We start from the raw sequence: 25,773 nt of genomic DNA, 5'->3' as shown, positions 1-25,773 counted from the left end.
GGCACACTATCAACTGTCATTGTATTTTTATTTATTAAAGATGAGAGCACTTGAGGTAACATTAAAGTTTCCAGTATGTAAGTGGCAATAAGAAAAATAACACAAATCCCAAATGTAATTTACTTCAATTAAGAGCAAACTGCCTAATATCCAAGCACAGTAGAACATACTGTAAAAACTCTTTGTCTTTCATCTTCCCACATGAATGACAGCAGGTATGATGGGCAGGTCTCCGAATGAGCAGGGAAATCCCAGTCTAGAGACGTAGTTGTTCGGAGAGCAAACTATAAGAAAGCTGGCTCTGGAATATTAATGTATTTCTGATTAAGACTAGTCTCCTGTTTTAAAAGCATTCAGGATGTTCAACAAGAAGCAAGATACAACAAACGAGTCACAGATTTTCTAGTCTGCAAAATTTTATTAAGCAACAGCTGGACAACTCTTACAACTCCAAATCATCAAGGAAAAATAGGGCTATCAGTCCATCTCTCAATCATGTAGACAGTAAAGAATTTGGACAAACCACGTTATTAAAGGGAAACCATTAATGCTTTCTAGGTACCACCCATACAATCTATTACACAAGATACATAAAAGGAGAGGCAGATCAGGGTAAGTCTATAATTACTATGAAAACCTGGTTCTGAATGGCATATTTTAAAAAAACCCAACATTTCCAGAAAGATGTTTTTAAAATAGTGTACGTATGTAATAGTACGCAGCCGTGTACCAAGTTCCCCGAAGGCTTGAAAAGAACATGCTGGGTCATTTGGCTAGAGATCTCGGCACCCGCATGACTGCACACTTGTTTAAAAAAAAAAAATAAAGCCAAAAACAGTAGTAATAAATTCAGAAATAATGTCAAAAGTTACAGTACCAAAATAATGCATTTATAAACAAATGCAAAAAAATACCTTTTTCAGGCAATACTACCGTGCCTTTTTCAATCAAATGCATCCTCATGCGATTCAACAACACTACATATTTTGCATCTACAACAAACAAGATCTTAAACACCATCCCCCCCAACACACACATCCACAAAGAAAAGAGAAAAACGCAGTAAGAAATAAAAGAATAGGAAGCAGAGGCAAAACATAGACCAAGCTAACAAAAGAAAAGAAAGGAAAATTACAAGTCTTATCAACAAGGAACCAGAAATAACATAGATTGATGGGAACTATGCTGAGCACTATTTTGATGAAATACTGAAAACGCAATCATCTGCTAACATTATACGAAAATGTTTCTCTCGATTTTATTATTATTTTTAATCTTAACACTTTTATTATTTGAACCAGCTGTTAATCTGGCCATCTTTTCACAATCAGTTATCTGGCCAAAGTAAACATTCAGACAGACAGCTTTGTCACTATCCAAAACTCCTGTATCAGATTTTATTTTTAAATTTGGAGTTAGTGTAAATTGTAGGGGAACAACTAGGAACATTTACAGAACCTTTACATCTGTCTACCATTATGAATCCAATTTTTCTATGCACATTTTGGAGAGAGAAGTGGTTTGGGGTTGTCTTTCAGCCCCCAAAGTCATTATGGTCCCAATTGTTCAATTGTATCTGTGTGGACAGACCCTTGCAGAGCCCCATTCAAGTCAATCTGTACAGTGCAGGAGCCTGCCTGCATAGACAGATTTGCAGAATTATGGGCATAGAGTTGTTTTTAATTTTAATAACAAAAATTGCTTCAGTGACTACTCCTTTATCCTCTTACTTGGTTAACTGTTCTTGCTATTATTTTCCTATTTGCGCAGATGCAGCACAAAACAATCAAAACCCCAAAGCAATTCTTTCCTAAAACTTTTCTCAACATGCAATGCTCTGTGCTGGGTTGGATTTTTTAATCCTTAAAGTTTCTGTGTGTGATTGTGTATTTGTGCACACTTGAAAAAATTTAATCTTAAAATGATTCCCCTTTGAGCCCACTCCTGGGAGATGGTAATATAGCTTCATTCACTCCAGCATGATACATGCAGCAACAGCCTTAAGCCCTGATCCCAGAGAGGGATTCATGTGTGAAGACCCTTATGCCCATACAGGATTGTACTAAAATCAATAGGACTCTGTGCTGGCAACGTAGCACTAGGTTGCCAACAGTGTAGAGTAGTTTGTGCCCTGTAGAAATATCCACTTTTATTATAGTGCAATTAACTACTCCTCTGGCAAACACCATCTTTCAAGCTAGTAGAAGCCAAATTTTTCCCTCTTTTTTTTGTCAAAGCTGCTCTTCCTCCATCATGTTCACCCTTTTAGATGAAGATTTACACAGTTGCCAAGTGCTCATGGGGCACCCCGATGTAACATAGCCACAAAAAACAGACTTCAGAAATATCTGCACTCAAATTATCTGAAGCAACAACTCAAAACACAAGCAAAGTCTGATTACCTCATAGTGGCAGTGAATCTTCATTGAAACATGGAACAAAAATGGAACGGTAAACCTTGGGGAACGGTAAACCTTGGGGAACGGTAAACTTCAAAGAGGTTGCTTAAGATGGTGGCTATTTGAGGTGGCCCCTAGTGCAAATTTACTGTACTACTACACAAGATCATTCTGACTGTATATGGAAATTGCCATTGCCTGCTCTGGGAATGAATGTAAAACTATTAACTTGACCCAATAATTTTCCTTTATGCTACTTTCATCTCCCCCCCCCCACCACCTTATTTCTGCTATTCTAGAACCATAGTACTACTGCTGAATAGTACCAGTGGTTCTCAGGATGAAATTCACTCCTCTGCAGAGGGCCGACAAGGTCTGTGTATTATTTTTTGGACCCACTTAAACCACATTTTGAGGGCTAGAGCCAGATTGTCAAATGAAATCTGTCCCCTTTGTGCCACTCAGGCAGTGCAATGGGGATGGATTCTGGCTGCAAATCAGCCAGCAGGGAAATCCCCTGCCACAGGGGAAGTCACTGCTGGTGTAAAGCTGGTGCAGTCAAGTCCTGCACGAGCTGCTCTCTCGACTCTTGGAGCCGGAGGTATGTCGGGGAGATAGGTGCATGGTGGAATGGTGGTCCGCTCTGCCTATCCTCCATTGTAGGGCCAATTAAAGCTTCTCAGCTACTCTAAGCATTCCCAGGGCTGTGGGTCAGCTCAGATTAGCCTCAGAATCAGGGAGCTGTAACAGGAGCAGAACTTGACCACAACAGGCAATCTAGCCCCTTAAATAGGATTTCAGAGATGCACAGGCTGTGTATTAGCCCTCTGCACAAAGATGAAAGTCACCCAAAGTGAGCCATATATAAAACACTTATTTTATACATGAACTCTCCTCTGTTCTGTACCTCAAAACCAAGGCTAGCTCTAAGAAAAGAAAGCAAATCATGATTTGTGTTTTTTAAACCATCTCCGTGACTGAAAAAGCCAGTTAAAACATAATGGGAAAATACACAGTATAGAGGACAGATTTCTGCAGGTCCCCCCCCCCAGCCACCAAAAATCTACACTGTATGTAATCTACAGAATCCCCAATAGCATATCTACTTTTTCCAACTGCCTGATAAACAAGATTCTTCCCTACATTATAAAATGTTGAATATTGTCCAGCAAAAAAAGTCCTATACACATTCTTAAACAATTTCTTGCAGCAAAACATATTGCTAGCAAACAATTAATTACAAAGATCCTCTTTTCATATAAATAAGAAAGTGTGTATAACTCACTGGTACATAGTAATAAAATAAACCCTAAATCACTTATTACATTAAGCAAGATAAATAATTTGACTCAGACATTAACAGGAAATTTGCATTAAATTATCTTTAAAAAATAACTCAACCCCTCAAAAAACAAAACATAAGCCTCTTGACTTAACAATTATTGCACAACTAAAAAAAAAAGCTTTTGAAAACCATATTGAACTACTGGAAACTATTGTATGTATAAAAGAATTAGGTAATTCAGAACACGTTGCTATTTTCTTCCTAGAAGAACTTACAATTGTCTACACAAAAACTAAGTTGTAACACTTAAATATAAAATGTAAAATTAGTGTTTTGGCTTGAACGCAACAGCAATCTTCATGATTAAAATCATCCTAGTGGAAGTATTAGTTTGGAGGGCTTTTAAAGTTGTTTCTTAAATTTTCTCTCAACATACGAAGAAAAAAAAAGGAGAATGATCATTATGACCTGCTGTCTTCATAATTTAGGACGCAACTGTACACTCATAATTTAGGACCCAGTTGTCCATATACACAACTCAGTTGACTTCAGCAGGAATTGTGTATACTTAACTGAGGGCAGAATCTGTCCCTAACCCTAGGTAGTCTTTATGCCATTAAATTGTTGCCTTAAAGGGACACTGTCAACATACTTACAGAAGAAAAACTCTTTACCTTATAACATAAAAACAGAACGAACGTTAGAAATCATCATTTTCACCATTTGTGGTGTTTGTTTTTGTGCTTCTGTAAGGTGGGAACAAGGCCTTCTATGTCTGGAAAGCTCCAAGACCCTGTGGGCTACCAGAACCAAATACCAATGGATCCTGGATAATAAAACTAGACTGGCAGGTTTCACTTAAGTTTTCGCCACATTTGCTTTCTGGTTTTCCTGCATTTGCACATTGCTGCTGTTAATTTGGTTCTTCATACTGCAGGGGAATGTTCAAAAAAAGACGACAAACCTTTGCCTGGAAAGTTAAAGAAAACAACAGTATGAAAACAGTTCTGTTTAGATGAGGTATGCTGAGCACAAACATGTGCAAACATACTTAATTACATTAAATCTGCACTCTTGGCCTAAAACTAGTTGACAATGTCTCTTTAAGAGGATTATTTCTAAAAAGCAACAGAACACCTTTCCCCCTAAAAGAAGAAATGAATCAATATGCTTTTGGCCTCAACGTGTTCAGTGCACACTTCTCAATATTCCAATACTGCTTATGGGATTAATTAGAGCTATTCGGATCTCTTCAGAAGCACGATTGGGTCAAGCCCCGCAATCCTCACTCATATGGGTAGTGCCATTGAAATCATGTGAGTAAGGAATAAGCCTGTTGCCTAGACAGCACGTAATTCTGCACTGACTTTGGGCCCAATCTTGCTCCCACTGAAGTCGATGACAAACTCCCACTGATTTCAAAGTCAGCAGGACCAAGCCCATTTGATCCGTCTACCTCCTCCTCCACACACACTCCAGAAGCTGTTACTAAAATCAGCTACTAAATAACTGCGGAGGTGGGGGTGGGGTTCCTCTGTAACAGAAAGATATACACCTAATTGGTGGAGTTTCAACAAAAGTGAATACATAAAAGCAAATAGAAGAGTTAATGCCAAGGGAAATATTGGGCTTGATCCACTCCCATGTGCAAGCAGAGACTGCTGAGCCCCACGATGATACAGGGATTATACCACCATTTTCCCCAGGGGCTCCATGACCGAAGGGCAGCATTATCTTGCAGGTGGGTCTTTTTGCGGCCACACTGGTGGAGGTTGCCTGGGAAATCATCTGAATCAGCACATCCCTAGATATCCTTGTCAAAACCTGGCTCTGGCCAGCATTACCTACCCTGTGTTGTCTGGTTTCAGAGTCCCCAGTGGAAGTTGGAGCCAGGGAGCTGCTGCATCCCTTTCTCCACTGGGGGTCCTGGGCCCGCGATGGGTTCCCTGCAATGAATCAAGACTACTTAGCCTAGCCTACCTTTACAGACATTTCAAACAATCACAGTGATGTATTTTACTCTCTTGGTGTATGGTTTGTGTTTCAAACAAAGTTATGAAGGGTTTCCTAGTAAGGAGTAAAACTGAGGTTTACAGACAGAGATAAACCAGCCACTACCCCATCTTTCTAAATGTGTTCTGATTTGAAAGAGTATTTTTAAAGGAAATCTACAGTTACATTTTGCAACCTACTGTGGATTTAATTTAATGAACAATCAGGGTTTTCATGTGGTACCGGGGAAGCATTTCCAAATCAAACTGTATTCAACAGAGAAATGGCTGCGCATGTGTGTGTGAGAGAGAGAGAGGGCACTAGAGCAATAAACAGAATCTCTCTCCACTAAAGCAACCCATTGAAACACCTAACGCAGGCTTTGACTTCTATTAGACTTCTACTGCAGTTAGAAACAGTCTTGTTACGGTATATAGTTGATTAAAAAGCCATAACCAGCTATATACATTTTGGCTTCCCATTCTGTTTTTGGACTGTTAACCATTCAAACTATAGCCTATAATGCTGTACTCCAATAGGAGATCGGTGAAAGGGGCGGTACTCTCCAATATTTTCTCCCTTTTCTCCAAGCAGCAGTGATGAGAAATCCCCTACTGTCATCACATGCCTTTCTCTTTCCCAATTAAAGCAATGCTCTGATTCACCATAGATTTAGAAGAATTTTACTCACTGGGCCCATTTTATTTATTTTAACAATTTTGTTCTTAATGTGTAAACATCTTTTAGTGAGGAGCAGGTGTAGTCCTTGCCCATGTGCGACACCAGGCTGCATCATGTACTACACACATGTAGTACAAGTCAAAGAATACTGCTTACCTATACATGTACATATGCAACTCTCACAACTCCTCCCTCCTCTGTTCTCCATCATCTAGTGAAACACATTTATCCCAAATAACAGCACACACAAAAAGCAGACACAAACTTCTTCAATGAAATGTGTTCTGAAACCATCCAATGTAACAGTTTTGTTTCTCTTCTGAATAATACATCAGTATTTATAAATTAAATATTGACCTTCGTAAACCTCCTTGGTACCTGCAGTGCTCAGCTATGATCAGAGAAGAAACCTGTGTCTTCAAGTATTATAGCTTTTTTTTTTCCTGCTATCACTGATGTAGTAGTACAAACTGGACCAGAAAAAAGGTTATGTTCCCTGTTTTAAAAAGAACAGAATGATATAAGGCAGTCTACCAAAGAGAGCAGTCTTTTTTAACCCCGCTACGAGCTTACGTCAGCTACTGCAGCAAACACAGCAGAACCACCACAACAAGCCAAAAGCCACATTTCCCAACATAACACTGAATGGCTCTCACCCGATGCTCTTTCTGAAACCCCAGCACAATGTTAAAAAAAAAAAAACACAAAAAAACAACCCAAACAAACAGCTCCCCCACCCCAATAATGACTAAAGTTAATGCCCTCTTTTGGGCACCAAGAGATTTTTCCAGTTTTACTGCCTTCTTCACTCCCTGGCGCCTTTCTGCACCTAAAACAGGCCGCCCTGACATTTTCCAGTTCGGCCCTTAGGAGGTTTTGTTAACGTTTTTCTCTCTCCAGTCTCTGCTCTTTTCATTTGAGGCGTTGAGTCACGTTAGCCAGAGCAACTGCAAAGGCCTGCACTGCAGAAAACGGATATTGAAAGTCCAAAATGTAAGCATTGCCATCAATCCTTCCGAACTGCATTACCTGGGGAAGGGTGGAAGGTGGGGGGAGGAAAAAACAAGGAACAAGAGGTCAATAGAAGGGAGAGACCAAGAAGTAATAAGGCAAAAAGCAAGACTGTGATATCCTTATTCATACTGAATAGTACCTTACTCCATACAAAATCAATAGGGCCAGTCGCAGAACAAAGTACAAGTATGAGTGAGGACATCACAATCTGGCCCATAGAAATCTACTCTGTAGAGGAAATACACAGCCTTAAAAGACCCAGGGTCAGATTCAGCTATGGTGTAAGTGGATTTAACTCCACTGAAATCATTGATGCTGAGTCAGGACTAAGGTCCATACCATCTGCTCCTTCAGACAAATCAGAGGAGGATCTCCACAGGGGATCCTCAGAGAGAGATCCCACTGCATCACCCTATCAGGAAGGCAGTTTTATCCCAGGAGAAAGCCACAGCAGGCCCTGCCCCAAACCTGGCAGAACTCCTCTGACCCACGTGGATCCCTGGCATATGCATAAGGCCAGGGCCATCTGCACAAAGGCCCTTTGACTCTAGACCACCTCTGGGGGTCCTCCAAATTCCTTGGAAACTGCTACCAGGGCTTCCATGTGACCACAGCACACCCAGGAAATTATAGGCGAGGAGCTCTGAGGGAAAGATTTTATTTTTTTTATTAATTTTTATAAGACCAGAAGGGGGACAATTTGCATCACTCCAGCCTGCTCACATCTCCCTCTAGCTCACCAGACTCCATCCTTTCCCTGAGCACAGCTCCGGAGCAGTATGAAGAGGCCTCTATAATCTCTGGTGGTGGTGTGCAGACCTGCCAAAGGTCACACACCTTACATGACACTCACACCTATTCCTTTGCTGTCTCTTTCTGATGATCATGATCCCTTTTGGGCCTTAACATCTATAGATCTATAAATCTGGACCCCGGCCTCCAAAACAAGGGCAGTACAAGCTGAAGGGGAAACTGGCATATATCATATTGGGTAGAAACCAATGTCACTGCTTTCGTATTTGTCCTTCTGAAGTTATTAGCCATCTGTTTTTTGGACAGTATCAGTGGTAAGCAAATTAACATTTCCATTGGTTTATGCTGACAATCTATCTTGGTATTTCTATGACCCTCATCACTGCAGTATCCAAACCCCTCACGGTCATTAACATATTTTATCCTCTGAACACCCCTGGGAGGTAGGCAAGTACTATTCCCATTTTACAAATACGAAACTGAGACACATAGAGAAAAAGTGACTGACTGAAGGTCACACAGGCAAGTCTGTGACAAAGCCAGGAACTGAACCCAGCTCCCTTGAGTTCCAGTCCAGTGCCTTAGCCACTATACTAGCCTGTCAGCAGCCCACTAAGGTCTGGTTTTGGTGCATTAATGTCCCACTTGGACAAACTGAGAGAACCTCAGTCTTTTGATTTTGGTTTTCTGAAATATCTAAAGACCTCTTCTTCATGAGCAGCACACGATCCTCCTACTCCAATTGGAGGGCCATAGTTTCTGCTCCTCTGGAAATAAGAACCAGCTGGCCTCCTCACAGGTACTATTGGTCACTGTTCATTGGGAGTGATTTGGGGTTTGGAGGGAGACTGGTTGCTTGCTCACATCTCTATCTCTGCTTCCTTATGTATTTGGAGAGAGAGAGTGTGAGTGAGTGAGAGAGAGTGAGTGTATACTGGGATTCACTAATGCTATCAAACTAGCTATCATAAGCAATTTCTAACTTGATTTTTAACTGCAACTGGAGTTTGCAGTATTAAGAGCAAAATTCTTGGATTTTTCCCTGTAATGCTGTAGGTTAAGACGATTTACTAAAAGTACATTTCTTTAGAAGTGATAAGTAGTGAGATTAAAAGAGAGCCTTTCCCCGGGTCTGACAGGAAAAGGATATTAACATGCTTTCATTGTATATACGTAAAGGCTGAACCTCATTCTTAAAAACTGCTGATCACAGAGCTACCAGCAGAACTAAGAAGCTCTTTATAGAAGCGCAGGAAGATTTGTGTAAGTTAGAAGCACAGTGCAGCACCCCACTCTCAGAGATAAGGGAGCAGAACAGAGCATCTTTCCCCCCGGGCACCTTGTCACTGCAATTGCTGCTGCCATCCTACCTGTCGTCCTTCCAGCTCAATCTGGAAGTTTTTTGCAGACTCCTGGGTCACCCGTCCTCCGAAGTCCAACTGATACACCTGTGTCGCCTCGTTCCACAAAGGCTGCTTGTTGGCCATCACATACACAAAGCCCTGGCTTCCCAATCTCCCATCCTCCTTTTCATTGGCCTTTCGGCACTTGAACTCATCCAGCTCACTGGCTGTCCTCAAATTCCTTTTGGTTTTCCATCCCTTTTTGCTGCCTTGGCTCTGGTTCATCAGTTCATCCCCACTGATAAAAAGCTCTGGCTCACTCTCTGAACTGTCCTGAAACTCATTCGTCTTGTTCAGCTTCTTTGACTTCAGCTGGTCCTTCTGGCTCTTGACTTTCTTCTTCTCCCTTCCTAGCCTAGGGCTGGATATTAGGGAGTTGAAGTCAGTCAGTGTCCTTGCCTCCTTTTTGACCTTGCCCTCTGTGATAGCCTGCACATTTCCTTCCTCAGCTCGACTATCCAGGCGCTTCCGGTTCTTTTTCCCAAACTTATCTGTCCGTTGAGGAATGGGACTTTCTGTGAGGGAGAGAACCTCCTGGAAGGTGTCTGCTGTCTCCACCATTACTTCTGTGCCCACATGACCCTGAAGCTCTGCTGGCGGCGGAGACATAACTGGCTTCTCCACCACAAGAAGTGACTTGGGGGGCAAAGTGCCTTGGGAATTCTGTACAGGTGGGCATGCACTGTAGGAATTCCATGGGTGCAAGGCTATTGGTGGCAGCTGTAAACTAGAGCAAGTGCTACTTCCTGGATACATGGGTGGCAAGGGGCAATAGGAGAGGTTAGATGGATAACCTGGCTGAAGCACTACAGTTGGCTCTTGTTGTGCAAACTGTGTTGGGGCCAGAGCTTCTTTGGGGGAGCAGGGGGCCTGCATTCCCTGGAGAGGAGGGGCACTGTAGCTTCCTGGATAAGGTACTCCAACCCCATAACTCATCTGGAAAGTGGCAGTGGGACTGGTTGGAGATTTGGGGGAAACAAATGGCACTCGAGACATATCAAGATGCTGAGCTTGCCCTATTAGGGGAGCAGGTTTGAGAGGATTGGGCACTGAACTTTGAGCTGTCCTTTCCTGAGGAACCCATATCTCCTCACTCACCATAGGATCCCATTGGTACGGGGGTGGCCGCTTCACACCAACGGCAGCCTCTGTCAAGGCTACAGGCATGTGCCTTATCGATTTCTCCACTGGACAGTGCTGAGAAAGTGCCTCATCCTCTGTGAAGGCAGAATTGATATAATCGGTCCGATCACGAGAGTTATCAGGTGGGCTCAGCAAATTGTATGAGGACTGGGAGGCCAAGGGCGAAGTACTGACTGAGTGAGCAATGACAGAGCTGTGCTGGGAACTGCTCCCAGTGGTTACGTCAGGCCTCATACTGCTAATACTGGAAGTGCTGTTGCTAGCATTGGCATTACTGATGTTCCCACCACCGCTGCTACTTGTGTTGCTGTTACTGCTGCATTGGCTACAGGTGTATAAAGCTGTCGGTGCCCTCTGCTGGTACTGTGCTGTCACAACATTGCTCTTAGGTTTTGGTGGATGTTGTAAAGTGGCTCTTTGGCTGTCGACCAACTGAGCCATTTTCAGAGCTGCCTCTCTGCTGTTCCTCCGCAGAGTAGCATGGATAATACTACTGTCCAGCCTCTGTGTGATGCTACGGCCCTGTGACAGCTGGCTGGCAATTTCTGGGTAAGGTGGTGGATCCCCAGTCGGTATAGAATAACGAGGAACCGTCAGCCTGTTCAGGGTAGCACTGGAACAGGGCTGCTGGATTTTCTTCTCTGTTGCTGTAATCCTTAAAGTGGCAGAACTGCCAGGACCTGGCAGGGTGTAAGTGTTCAGCATCCTCATTCGAGGCCGGCACACCTCTTCAACATTCCCACTGCTATCAAAGGTTGTTATTCGCTCATAGCCAAGAGGGGTCTGATAATGTCCTGCTGGATAAAGGGAAAAGTCTCCCTTTTTCAGACAGAGATCCATAGGTGGCTGGGGCGGGATAGGCGGGGGAGGTGGTGGTGCAGTGGGAGCAGCTGGTATGGTTCCAGGGTAAGGAGGGGGCGGGTTCATTTTGTTCAGTTGTATTTCTTGTGCAGTGCTGAAGACAACAGCATCCCCTTCTGCCAGCTGTTGCACTGGCCGTAAAGTTTTTGCCTTTTGGTGGTGTTCGTGGTCTCTGTCTCCATCTCTGTGATCCATTATCGCCATCTGTATTGCACCCTGCGGCTGCAGGGATAACTGAGGCGGTGCCTGGATGATGCGCCCCATTTCCACTCCTCCAAAAATCACCTGTCCTGGATTGGAGTACCTGCTTGAGACTGGGTACTGCACTGCGTTATCACCCACATGCTCTGTCGTCCCCACAGCTGTCGTCTGATTGGTCAAGACATCCAACTGCACGTTCTGATTGGCCAACAAGGACTGGACTAGTCCTATGCTCTGAGTCGGTGACATAGCTTGCGCTGAGCTGTGAATAGGAGCAATAGGGATATTGACGGTGCAGGGAGGGTTGTTCTCAGGGACTCCAGATGCTCCAGTTACTGCAATAAGAATCAAAATAAGCACAGTTTAGAGACTGCTATAATCAGAAAGGAAAAAAGGAGATTATTAGATTCCCTCCTCGTGTGCTGCAAAATAACTTTATTTTATCTGTGCTACTGGCAATCTGGTAATCCATAATATATCATCATTCATACTCCAACTAATGACAATCATTTCGGCCCTGATCCAGCAAAGCACTTAAATATGCATGTAACTTTAGGCAAGGAAGTAGTCCCAGATTAAAGTCAACGGGACTACACATGGGTTTAAGTGTTTTCCTGGGTTATGGCTTTGTATAGCGCTATAAATTTATGTGGCAATTTCCCAACAGACAGGAAGGCGCAAACTTGTCATCTAAGGTAGACAAGACACAGAACAACCGTTCAGGAAGGGGAAGGCTGAGGCTGGCTAGGACAATGATTCATGGAAATAGTAAATTTTTAGGGGGCATTTGAAGGAGGAGACAGAGATGGACAAGAAAAGTTAGAGTATTGCAAGAGCGCAGGACAGCATGGTAGGGATGACAAGGGCAACAGTACCACAAGAGAAATGGGAGGATCATAGGGAGAGAAAGGGTGGGATGGAGGAAATGAAAGGACAGGCAGCTACAGTCACTATGATTGCCAGGTATTGGATTTGATGCCGTAACAGACAGGAAGCCAATGAAAGGTTTCAAGGATAGGGTAAATTGGTCAGAGCACTGGGGAGGGAAGATGACTTTAGCAGCAACATTTTGAATAGACTGGAACTGGGATAGGTGAAAAGCCACGTGTAAGAGAAGGTTACACTCATCAATGTGAAAGGGCCCAGGTGCAAATGAGGGTTTAGCAGTGGTGATAGCGAGGAAAGGATAGATTTTGGTGATATTCATTAGAAAGTAGCAACAAGACATGGAACTTGATCCAGCTCCCATTGAAATCAACAGCAATGTTCCCATTGACTTCAATGGGAGCAGGATCAGATCATTAGCAAAAGACTGAATATAGTGTGAGGAGAAAGAGAAAAAAGAGTCAAAGAAGACACTGAGATTTTGAGGACAGGAGACAGAAGAGATCATAAAGTTGTCAATGGAGACTGAGAAAGGAGAAGGTGCAAAGAGGTCAGGAGGAAAAATAAAGGGCCATATTCTTAGCTGATGTAAACTGCTGTCACTCAATTGATTTCAATTTACACCAATGTAGGGTGTGGCCCAAAAAATTCAGGACTGAGCTTGGAACTAGTGGTGCTACTCCTAGAGGAAGTGCTTGAGTGGTAGCTTGTGATGCAAAACTCGGTAGATGGGGAGAGGTTTGGGGTAGAGAGTAGATTTGAAAGTAAGGGAGTGAATGAGAGTCCAGAGTATACGAGATACCAAGAGACTGAAGGCAATGAGGAGCCATTGAACCAAAAGAGCACCAATTCACAGAAGGCAAGAAAAGAACAAAAATAGATGGGAGAAGAAAGAGTGCTCTACAGTGCTGAGGGAAGCTGACAAATCACAACGACAAATGAGCATCACTGACCTTGGCCAGGATTGTTTCAGTGGAGTGGAAAGGGCAGAAGCCAAATCGGGTACCTCCTTTTCATTTCTGGCAACTTCCCATGAGCTATCAACTGCCCTCCTGCTTCCCTCAGACCATCCCAAACCACCAGATATCCTCCTGTCTTTGTCTCAACCCCTCCTGTACCCCCAACCAAGCCTCAACTTGACACCTTCCTACCCAAACACATTCTTGCCCCTATAGCCCCTAAAGTCCTTGCATCCTCATAGGATTATCTTGGAAAAGTTTTTTTCTAAAATGTTGGTACCTTTGGATCACGGACAGAATTAGTGAATGAGAGTGGAGTGCAAAGGATGGAGATTAGTGGGACAGTGAGAAGGGAAAGAAAAGGAGTCAAAATGAGAAGAAGTGGCAGAGTTAAAAGGAAACACATGGTGCCAACAAAAGGAAATGAAGGCAGAGAGGGAAAGAAAAGGCTAAGAGACTAGTTTCATCACCACTGCAGTGAGTAAGGGAGTCAAGTCACACTGTGATGTGGATTAACACAGAAGCCTTATTAAACTCTCCCCTTTGTTAGACTTCACCTTTATACAGTGCAATTAATTTCTGTACCAAAGTTGAAGCACAGGTTTGATTTCTGGCAATATCTGACCTAAATGGACAGTATGATAAGCAAGGGATAATTGTTGCACCAGCAATTACCCCAAGAATCTTGCAAAGTTCCCTGATGATTCTTCTTAAATAAAAAACATGAAGGATGACTGGTGAATTAGAACTGGCATTTGTACATAAATCTATTACGTTTGTCTCCATGATTATTAGAATGTATGATACCCATAGAAACATGGGACCAAATCAAACCCAGATCCATCTAGTCTGGAATACTCTAGTCATGGCCAATACCTGATTCTTTTGTATATCTGCAAAATTCTACTCACCCACTCACCAAGGATAACTTTTTTTCTGATAGCATTAGCTTTTTCATCAACATCAATCATCATGACAAAGGGTAGGTGAGTAGATTTTTGTGGCTGGGCTGGTAAATTTTCAGGGCAATTCTGTCAGGTTGTTTTACAGGAAGGGAAAAAGCTAAAATAAACAAACAAAACCATAAAGTACCTGGCCAGCTGTACAAAATATACGTTTGGCTTGTCATACATTTTTTCTGATGGCCACAGGTTATCAATTTATGCCCTGAAGCATGAGATTTGATTATTATCTAAGCTTTACACTCATCCAAGTAAAATTTCCATTTGCCATCATGCTGTCAGATATCCCAAGTGTTTAAATCTAGCAGGAGTTTCTCACATTCCTCGATGGCTTTTTCCTAATTGATTTTTTGCATAATGTGCAAATTAAATCAATTCATTGTTCATTTTCCTTTCAAAATCATTAGTGGTTATATTAAACTTGCCCCTGGGGCACCTCACTACTGACTGCTCTTCAGCCCAAGAGCAACTGTTTACTATAGCTTTAGTTCCTAGTGCTTAAGCACTATTTTTAAGCTACAAGATATTCTTCATTACCTCATGGCTATTTATTTTCCTTAATAGTCTCTTATAAGAGACCTTGTGGAAAGCTTTTTGAAAATCTACATAAACTCTATTTGCTAGATCAGAAGTGAATTTTCAGGGGAAATTTGACAGAAAAGAGAAGAGGAAGATTGCTGAGGAGAACAGGACAGTATGTATTTTTATTCGCTTTTAAAGAGTTCTATCAGATCTCATAGTAGTTTGATCAGATGAGGTTATACTCAGGGGTGAAAGTGAGCCAGTACGGGCCGGTACTGCGTACCGGTAAGAACCCACACCGGCCCATACCCAGCCCACATTAAAGTGTTGCCGCGGCAGTGTTGCTGCGGGGGAGGGGGAGAGAGAAGGGACAGCAACGTTAAAGCGCGGCCGCGGCAAAGGACCCTGCAGTGCTTTAACGTTCCTGCCCCTTTTGGCCCCCCGGTGATCAATGGCTCCATGTCTAGTTGGCAGCTGGTATCAAGTGGAGTGCCCCAAGGGTCGGTCCTGGGGCCGGTTTTATTCAATATCTTCATAAATGATCTGGAGGATGGTGTGGATTGCACTCTCAGCAAATTTGCGGATGATACTAAACTGGGAGGAGTGGTAGATACGCTGGAGGGGAGGGATAGGATACAGAAGGACCTAGACCAATTGGAAGATTGGGCCAAAAGGAATCTGATGAGGTTCAATAAGGATAAGTGCAGGGTCCTGCATTTAGGACGGAAGAACCCAATGCACAGCTACAGACTAGGGACCGAATGGCTAGGCAGCAGTTCTGCGGAAAAGGACCTAGGGGTGACAGTGGACGAGAAGCTGGATATGAGTCAGCAGTGTGCCCTTGTTGCCAAGAAGGCCAATGGCATTTTGGGATGTATAAGTAGGGGCATAGCGAGCAGATCGAGGGACGTGATCGTTCCCCTCTATTCGACATTGGTGAGGCCTCATCTGGAGTACTGTGTCCAGTTTTGGGCCCCACACTTCAAGAAGGATGTGGATAAATTGGAGAGAGTCCAGCGAAGGGCAACAAAAATGATTAGGGGACTGGAACACATGAGTTATGAGGAGAGGCTGAGGGAGCTGGGATTGTTTAGCCTGCAGAAGAGAAGAATGAGGGGGGATTTGATAGCTGCTTTCAACTACCTGAAAGGGGGTTCCAAAGAGGATGGCTCTAGACTGTTTTCAATGGTAGCAGATGACAGAACGAGGAGTAATGGTCTCAAGTTGCAGTGGGGGAGGTTTAGATTGGATATTAGGAAAAACTTTTTCACTAAGAGGGTGGTGAAACACTGGAATGCGTTACCTAGGGAGGTGGTAGAATCTCCTTCCTTAGAGGTTTTTAAGGTCAGGCTTGACAAAGCCCTGGCTGGGATGATTTAACTGGGAATTGGTCCTGCTTTGAGCAGGGGGTTGGACTAGATGACCTTCTGGGGTCCCTTCCAACCCTGATATTCTATGATTCTATGATTCTAAAGGGAGCAGCTGCCCTGGGGCCGGCGATTTAAAAGGGCCTGGGGCTCCAAATGCTGCTGCTGCTGCTATGGCAGCAACCGCATCCGGAGCCCTGGGCCCTTTAAATCAACACAAGAGCCCTGAACGGCGCGGGCCAGACGGACTGGAAGGGCTGGCTGGGGGATGCTGACCCCCCCAGCCCCGCCCCTTCCAACCGTGGCCCCGCCCCTTCCGGGGGCTAGAGCCGCCCCGCCCCGTACCGGTAAGTGGCCTCAGTTACTTTCACCCCTGGTTATACTTGTCCAAATATTGCACTGCACTTTCCTTAACTCTCCCCCAGTCTCCTTAAAAAGGAGGTGAGGTTCACACAGCACGTCTTTTAGCTCTTTTCAAATAAACGGAATAGGCATATTACAGATCCACTCCAACTCTCAGTGAAGTCCATGTGGGTCTTTCCATTGATGTTCATGGCAGCTGGATCGGGCTCCATGTTAGGAAATATTTAATACTGAGAATAGCAATTGTTTTCAAATACATACTAAATCCCCTCCTCCATATCTCCACAGCATTGTGCCTTAGTTCCTTCAGTGTTCTTGGCTGAATACCATCAAAAGCCTGGTGATTCAGCAAAGCACTTCAAGCATCTGATTAGTCCCATTGAAGTCCATGAGGCTACTTTGATGCTTGAAGTTAGACACACTGTCAAGTGCTTTAAGAGATCAGGGCTTTAGGGCCCAATCCAAAATCCCAGGAAAGGCAACAGGAGCCTTTCCCATTGGTCTTTGGACCAATCCCTTATTGGTTTGTAATTTTTCAACTTTCTTCCACACCTTCCTCCTTAAAGAGACTTGAGTCTCCATGAGGCCACACTTTGGATTCCCATGAAACGTGACCATGGAACAGGAATTTCCCCATTGCCCTCTACACTATAGGAATGATGCAAGCAAAGTAATTTAAATGATTTGCTGCTGCGCCAGCCTCTTTATTTGCATGGCTTAATTTTACAGAAGGAGATCCTGGTGCCTCCACCTGCTTTCATTTGCCACGTCTGCATCCGCAATTCTGCCTGCATTGCTGGGGTCTCCCATTATGTCTCTCATGTCTGGGCCGGATAATCATGTACATATCATCCCAGATTATAACATTAAAAAGAGGCTACTCAAATATTCCTGCCATCCTTTTAAGCATAATTATAAATAAAAAACTGAATGAGCATATCACATTTCCCAGTTGAGCAGAGTCCTCGCTGCTCTGGGAATCTCAGCTCCTCTCAAATCCAAGTGTCTGGCACAGCAGTGCTGTGTGCTGCTGCTCTCATATCCCAAGAATGGGTCTGACAGGCTTCTACAATATTAGTTCCCCACAGATGTATATAAAGGGTTTCACTCTATGGAGAATTCCTGTAGAATTTAATAGAGGATGTTTAACTTTCTGCTGAACTTTAAACTAAGCAATGGAATTCCTTCATAGGGATGTAATTCTCTAATAAATTCTATAGGCTTTTAAATGAAATGTCTATAGAAACCTGTTTAGTTTCAATCCTATTAAATTCTATAGGACCTTTCCGTAAAGGGAACTCACAGAATAGGGATTTGCTCTGTTTGTTTATTTACAGGGGTGGGGCCAGGGAGTGAAAGAATCTGTCCTCAAAACTAGCCAGACCCATGGAATTGTGCAGACATTGAATTCAACCTCACCTGGTAAATCATCTTCATCTTCACTGAAAACATTGGGGTTGAAAACAGGCAGGTTAATATAGTCCATGGAAATCTTACGCACTTCAGGGAGATAAATAGTCATCTGCCTGGGCTGGAGATGCAGCAAACTGGTTTTATAAATCACTTGGAAGGGGGGGAAAAAAAGAGGAAAAATACTTATTAGGTAGAGAGGCTAAGAGAAGATTCAGAGTTCAACAGAACAGAGAACCAAGAAAAATCAATTCAAAGCAGAGAGTAGGGCTGGAATTGATTTTATGTAGTTTGGTTAACAAACAAATATATGTACTTGTGTTTAACTAAACAATCATGAAATACATTACAGTAGCAGGACTTCAGAGGTGGTTCCTTACTGCATGGAAGTTTTCTGGGATTGTTTTTTTAGTTACTCGTCCTTAACTAGAAGCAGCATCACTTTAGTTACCATTCTATAGGAGTTTAGAGCTACACAAATACTGAATTTCTACATGTCAGTACAACAGGCCATTGGAGCCAGTTAATATTTTTCACTGGATCAAGGGGAGAAAGAAAAGGGTTATCATCACCTCCTAAAGGATTTTTTGTCCTGTTTCCCCCTAAATCTCACTATGTAAAAATGTGAGGGTCAATCCTTGCAAATATGGGGTTGTAAAAATATTGTTATATCAGCTTTTGGGGGGGCATGGTGCTGTATATAAATAATAATAATAATAAATAATAAAATGGAGGGAACATCCCATACAGTTACGAAACACCGCTCCTTAGTCAGTAGGAGGGACCATCGCTGACAGACAAACACTGCTCCTATCCCAAGCAAAGGAACTCAGGAAGCTTGTTTAACATAGCCCAGTGACGAGCATGGCATCAATACCTAGGAATTTGATCCTGCATCCTTTGACATTAATGGCAACACTCAGTGGGTGCAGGACTGAGACCTAGTTGAATTAGATAGGTATTATTTTGTAATTTCATTAATTCTTCCATGACAAGAGATGAAGCCCTGTCTGCAATGTAAAGCTGCCCTCCTCTGGCATAATCTCCTAACACTCTTGCCCTCCCAAGGAGGTTAATCCCCTCAGGCGAACACTTTCTCCACTGGTACAGGGTGGTGCAATTTGCACCTCTCTTGTGCCAGCAGGGGAGTCAAGCCCTGCATTAAATAGTAGTACTGTAGTTACTTTAAGACTCCAGTTCAGGGTGGCGGGGCTTTAAATAAAGATACTTCTTCAAATAAATTTGAAAGCTAACAGCAATAATATCCACTTTAGGGTTAAATATTCACATTATTCAGGCTTTCAACAAGAGATTCAATGAAAACTCCAGAGATTAGTGACATCCCATTAAAAAGCTACTCTGTATAAATCTTTCATAAGTAACAAAGATGGGGCCAAACCCAAACAGCCATTGGGAAATTTTGATCTGGATCCAGTTCAGAGCATTGTTGCCTGGTCCCATCTCTACTAAATAAGAATATACAATTAAAAAGGGGGTTTTCAAAAGAGTTTTTAGAAATTCCTATAACTGCTTCAGTATCTTCACCAACACTCCAATTTTGCCACCCTTAATCATGCTGAATGGGACCTTATTCTGCTCCCACTGACATCAAAGGGACTGCACTTGGAGATAAGGCCTACCCAACATAAGGGTAGGAGAAAGGGCCCTAAGTGTATAAGGCTGCTTTCAGTGAGGGCGACCATTTTGCTGCTGTCTGTCTAAGCAAGAGAGCTGTGTGACCATGCAAATACTTGACTTCCCCCATTAAAAGCTCTGGAAAAGTTGCTGTAAGGTAAGATCTTTTAAAAGTTATTTTGTTATGTATAATAGTTGTTAGAACCATTGTAAAAAATAATACATTTTTTTTTTAAATTATAACACTTACCTTACAATAACTTAGAAGCTCCCTGATTTCTGAAGTTTTCTAACTGGAAAGATTATTCTTTCAATCCTAGTTCAAATAACTGAACTGTCAAAATGGTAGGTTCTGGTTTGATTCTTAATGGAACTTTTTTTGACTGAGTTGTTGTTGGATTTAGAGATTTAAATGGCAATTACACTGAAATTTCCCTGGGACCGAGATTAACAGCATTACTGAAGCAGGCTCTTCATCATTTTAAAAGAAAATCGTAGGGAGCGTTTGTTATTTGTTAGCAAGAGCTCAACATTGGAAAAATCAAGACGGGTCAGTTTTACCTGCACCAAGGTTAGTTGGTAGGAAAGCAGCCAAACCCACAATTTTAAATTTGGTTCCCCAGATATTAGATGTGACCTGAGCAAGGTAGTTGTGCTGCAAAGGGAGGAAAAAGAAAAAAGGTTTAAAGTTTATTTGGCTCCTACAAAATCAGCAAAAGTAAATATTTGTTTTCAAAAAATAATATAGCACTGCTTTGTAGAAACTCTAATGATGAAATATCTCCACGTAACTCACTTATACATATTACTGTCTGCTCTCTTGTGATCCTTACAAAAATATTTGGAGCACTAAAGCTATTTCAAATACAAGACAATTTCATCTCATTCTCTTTTATGCAGTGGCCTAATGTCTCTAACCATCCACTAAGTACATCCCTTCATTCAGGACTGTATTTTGCTACTGTCCCATTTTGCTATCTGGACACCATCAGAGTAGCTCGCATGAATCAGATATATGGCAACCACACAAACAACTTGGTGGAAGACCTGGCAGCAGGGATAACTGGAGAGCACTGCAGCTGGCCAGTAAGATCGTTGCTTCTCCCACACAATAGCATAGTGTATCATTTGTATATCTTTGCAGTAAACAATCACAAGATAGCATATAATTTTCTCATTGGATTTTATGTTTAATAACCACTTAATGAAGAATAAATACAATAGAAAGGAATTATTAACAAGCATTTATACAGCATATTTTTCCAGAGATCCCAAAGCACTGTACCACAGTGAGTACATTATTATATTATCATTTTAATTGATGGGTAAGTGTCATGGCTTCTGGACTTCTGCCCTATTTTCTATTGCTGATATATAAGTGATCCAGAACATTTCACAAGCCAAGGGTTACCATTTGCGTATTTTAAATACAGAAAGTATATAAAGAAATACAAAAAGATCAATTTAGTGCTAGTGAAATGGGTGAGATAGGCAGTCCTGGGGCATGAAGTGTTCCATTTACCCATGGACTGTGCACAGTACAAACAGCAGAAGTGCTAGCCTCCCCAACATGGTGTTCCCACCATCACCTGGCAGAACCAGTTGTGGGGGACAGGATGGTTCTGTCCCCTGACCCATTAAATTCCTTTGTCTCTGTAGACCGACAACAAAGCTGGTGACTATAGTGGTATTATGATACCAACACCTAGCCACAAAGAACTGAATAAGGACTAGAAAATAATTCTACATAGGGCATTCGACAGCCAAGAACATAGCAACTGGAATTTAAGTCTGTTATATAAAGATTCCTAAGATAAATGGTTGCCTTTTAAAAAGTCAGAGTGAAATCGCAGTCCCAGTGAAATCAATGGAGCGAGCACCCTCATCATTTACCAGCTCTTACCACATAATGCTACCTGAGATTCTACCGAAGTCTCCTATTATAAATACAGAGACATAACTAGCATCTCAGATACCACTGTGTAGTAACTCCATTAAATGACAGATTTTCAGTGGTCACCACTGGATATATATTATAAACTGTTGTTTCTGGAAAGAGAAGATATATTTAGGTACAGGTCTGGTAATTATGCAGTCATGCAATACCTGAGTGATATCTTCCAATGGGAACTCTCGTCGAGTTAGGCTTGGTGAACCAATAGAAGGTTTCCTTATTGGTAACCTTGGAGATCTTGATATCTCCTGAGCAGCTCGCGACAACTTTGGAGATTTGCGGGCATCTATATTAATTCTTCACGTAAAGCAATAATTAGAGTTATCAGGCACACACAGATGGACATACTTAACATTTCTGGATACACTAAGTACAGTGAAGAAAACTGGCATATTCTCTTTAGGTGATGTAAGCTACAGAAGAAAGTGGTAGGATTACCTAAAGTCTGCTTAGTCTAATGGATAGAATCTTAAATTTTATGGGCCAAATTCAAAGGTAATACGTAAAGAGATATAAATCAGATTCCCTTACTCTAACTTAGACTCAGATTCCCTTAGGTCTGATTAGTGATGCAAAAGGGAGGTTAAGATGACGCAACTTATAAACTCCACATAAAGGCGTAAGAATATGTTATTAGATTGCACTGACTTTAGACAGTGTCCATGAGAACATAAAGAGGATACTTTAGTTACTGGACACCTGTACCACTAGTTCAAACTAAGGTTTCACAAACTTGGTCAGTACTCCTCTGAGCATAAAAAAATTACTTACACCTCCCTCACGTGTGTAAACATTGTAAATGAGGTTCCAGAGTGAGAGTCTGAGGGGGCGAAAAGGGCCATCAGTAGAGAAAATAATGAAACAAATGTAACACAATGCATGCAAGTAGACCCTGGATACGCAGGTAGCCTTACTGATATCAGCAGGGCTCCCGGATTCTCCCTGTGCACATGGCACTCAGGACCAGGGCCCAGGTTTACAGAGTCAGGCCCTGTTTAATGGTGAAATGCAAAACAAAAAGAACGATACAGAATTATATTATGTGCATGTATGTGTACTAAGATATCACGTAACACAGAGCTGGGAAAGAAATATTTTCTTTGGGTAGAACGCCCCTTCATTCTGGCTAGTGGGGGCAACGTTTGTAGAGCACCTATCATACTGGAGCTCTCATTCACGATGGGCCCATAGGTGCTACTCCAATACAAATAATAATAATAACGTTGAACTTGATGTAATTTTCTCTACTTTTTTTCTGTCCGTTCTGCTAAGCCTGTATGGACATTATTGCTGAATGAATTATCAACAAGTGGCAGCTGCTTAGAAAACACATGATGAAACACTCACAATTTTTCCTCCAGTCACTGGGACAAGGCAATTCAGTCAACAGAGCTTTCTACATTTAGCGCTTTCATCACAGATCCAAAATACTTTCTATTAAGCAGATACAGATCCCCCTTCTACTCCCCTTACAGATTCCATCTACATATTGAGTGTGCATCTGGGTGTGTGTTGGGGAGCGAACAGAACAGGCTAAAGAATGAACTTGAGAAGCTACAGACTATTCCTTTGCTATCTTGAACACAGAGTGTGCCTTAGACTATTTTTTCTGATCTGATTAGCTATTTGTGAGAGGCAGACTAAAGCAGTGGAGTTTGCCTATTATTATTATTACAGCTAACCACAGAGAAGGTCTGAGTTCTTCTTTCTCAGAGAGAGAGAAAAAAAGAGCTCCTGAAAAGCTGTAATTTCCACAAGCAAATTCTTTCTTATGAAAGGCATTAGAACATCCCCCTTTGCCTTAATTTAGGTTGTCATGACAAGATTAAAAAAACAAAACAAAAAAAACCATACCCACAGAAAAGAAGAAGAAAAAATGCCCAAGAAATCATTACCTGGGGAGTTTGGGTGATTTGCTAGCTCGAGTGATTTTGGGAGATTTCTTTGCAGCCCAATCATCACTCAGTTCGATATCACTGGAGTCTGAGCAGTTGCAGCTGTCAATCACAGTAGAAATCAAGCTGTTTCCATAGATTTCATCTACCAAGACAGGCCCCAAAAAATTTAAGAACTGTTTTAGAAACCTGATCCCAATTACAACTGTCAGTCATCGGGGGGAAAAAAACAGTAGCTAAGATAAAAGTCTAGCAGGGTGTGTTTGCTGCCAAGTATAAACTCAAAATTTCTGATAGCCTAAATTCAGGGGAATAGTGTTCAATTGTATCAGGTGACTCACAGACAGAGACTGAAAAATATTTATTGTTAATTAATGATCCACTCCTCACCAACCAGTGTGCAAGAGGTCACATTTTATAAACCAAAAGCCAACATGAAATGAGTTTGGTGGCTTGATTCTAGCCCACAGTGGAGACATCTTCACATGACAAAAAACAGCAGTGCAACTGCTTCATGCTATACTAGTTATGTGGACAAAGAGGACTTAAATCTCTGACTTTCAGCCTAAACCCTTTTGCAATCAGCATTTTTACAAATATGAACAATCCACTTATAAAAATATGATACCTGCTTTTCCATCGGTTTTAGGGTCCATGATGACAAATTCTGGCCGCAGTTTGCTGATTCGGCGCCCTTTTAGGATAGGCACCAGTCCCCCTAGGTATTCCAAATACAGCGTGTAGCATGGACCTCCAACCTCTGGATCATCTTCTGTCCGCTTCATCGTGCAGTGAAGCCTTTCATTGCCAGTTGTTGGGTAGCTGACAAAATCTCTCATATTGTTGGGGTCTGGGATAGGAGGCTAAATTGAATGGAGGGAAAGAGAAACACATGTCATTCTTATTCTCTGGGGTTAGGTAGTTATATAATACTAACCCAACCCAGTGAATATGGCCTGTGATAGCTCAGAATTAGCATAGATTAATGTCTGGGCTATTGAATCACCCACCACCAGGACGCACGTGCCTGCTGATTCGATCGATAATTGTACTCAGAATAGAAAAGTTAGCTACAGTATAAGAGGAAGGATTGTCTCGTGATTAAGACGACATTGAACTGGGATCCAGGAAATCTGAGTTCAATTCCCAGCTCTTCCAAGACACTTATGTGACCTTAGGCAAGTGATTTAGGCCATTTGCTTAGGAGCTCTGTTAAACTTTGGCCTCAGTCTTTCTGCAGATCAGTTTTCCATTTGTAATATGAGACTAATAATCCTTCCTTTGTCTGGCTTGTATATTTAGGTTGTAAACTCTTTGGGGCAAGGACTGTCTCTGTACTTGTACAGTGCCTTGCACAATGCACCTTTTAGACATTACAGTAAACAACATAGAATCTAACAACATAGAATCTACACTCCTCAATTTGCTTCAAAATGAATATAAAGAAAAAAAACTGAGCAAGACAAAAAATAAGCATCCTTAACTCTGAGAGAAAGGCCGGTACCAGATTAGCAGAGGTCTGTTGTACACTACATATCTTCTGAGAGCAAAGAATTACAGGTATAGTAAGGTTTCAGAGTATAGTAAGCTTCTGCAAAGGTACCAGTTATAATAGAACCCTGCACTGGGATATTTCTGGGATTTCTGTGCACACAAATTACCTAATTAGCAGTACACAAATTTTTTTTTCATAAGCAAGAACCAGCCAAAGCATGATTCACAAAGCATAATTCACACTACATTATATTATGGGCATGGTTTGCTCTCATTTTAAACAGTGCTAGACTAACTCCACTGTCTACAGTGTAGTTACTCTATATCATTGGTATAAACAGAAGATGAATCTGACCCATTATAATGAAACAGGAACAAGAAAGAGATAAGATGCACCTGAACACATAAAATATACTACCTAAGGCCAGAGTCATGCAAAGACTGATACATGTAAGTAACCCTGTGCATGAGTAGCCTCTTAATGCTTACTTTAGTGACTAAAATAAGTTTTTAGTCCATTTTGGGACTATTCACATGCATGTTTGCAGGACTGGGGGCTAAGAGACATCCTAGGGGAAAGAGGAAAGATTCATAG

The 25,773-nt window shown here is 42.1% G+C and overlaps 1 protein-coding gene and 1 long non-coding RNA gene across 4 annotated transcripts in view; one reads left to right on the top strand and one right to left on the bottom strand.

The window, feature by feature from the left end:
• LOC311518371 overlaps positions 1–25,773 on the top strand; it is an 82,654-nt gene that overhangs the window by 34,610 nt on the left and 22,271 nt on the right. The window lies entirely within an intron of this gene.
• Positions 30–25,773, bottom strand: part of TULP4 (TUB like protein 4) — a 283,777-nt gene continuing 258,033 nt past the window's right edge. Inside the window, exons 9-15 of one of the 3 annotated variants that reach the window (XM_084624123.1) lie at positions 24,313–24,547; positions 23,685–23,829; positions 21,942–22,086; positions 20,397–20,490; positions 18,210–18,353; positions 9,495–12,067; positions 30–7,386 (exon numbers count right to left, since the gene is read on the bottom strand). In XM_084624123.1, the coding sequence (XP_084480249.1) occupies positions 7,270–7,386; positions 9,495–12,067; positions 18,210–18,353; positions 20,397–20,490; positions 21,942–22,086; positions 23,685–23,829; positions 24,313–24,547 (3,453 nt within the window). In that variant the 3' untranslated portion in view covers positions 30–7,269. The remainder of the gene's footprint in view (positions 7,387–9,494; positions 12,068–18,209; positions 18,354–20,396; positions 20,491–21,941; positions 22,087–23,684; positions 23,830–24,312; positions 24,548–25,773) is intronic. The other 2 variants (XM_084624124.1, XM_084624125.1) reach the window with 2 other exon arrangements.

This window comes from Lepidochelys olivacea, assembly GCF_965140295.1.
Source record: "Lepidochelys olivacea isolate rLepOli2 genome assembly, chromosome: 3".
Lineage (NCBI taxonomy): Eukaryota > Metazoa > Chordata > Testudines > Cheloniidae > Lepidochelys > Lepidochelys olivacea.
This window is presented reverse-complemented; position numbering and strand designations above follow the sequence as displayed.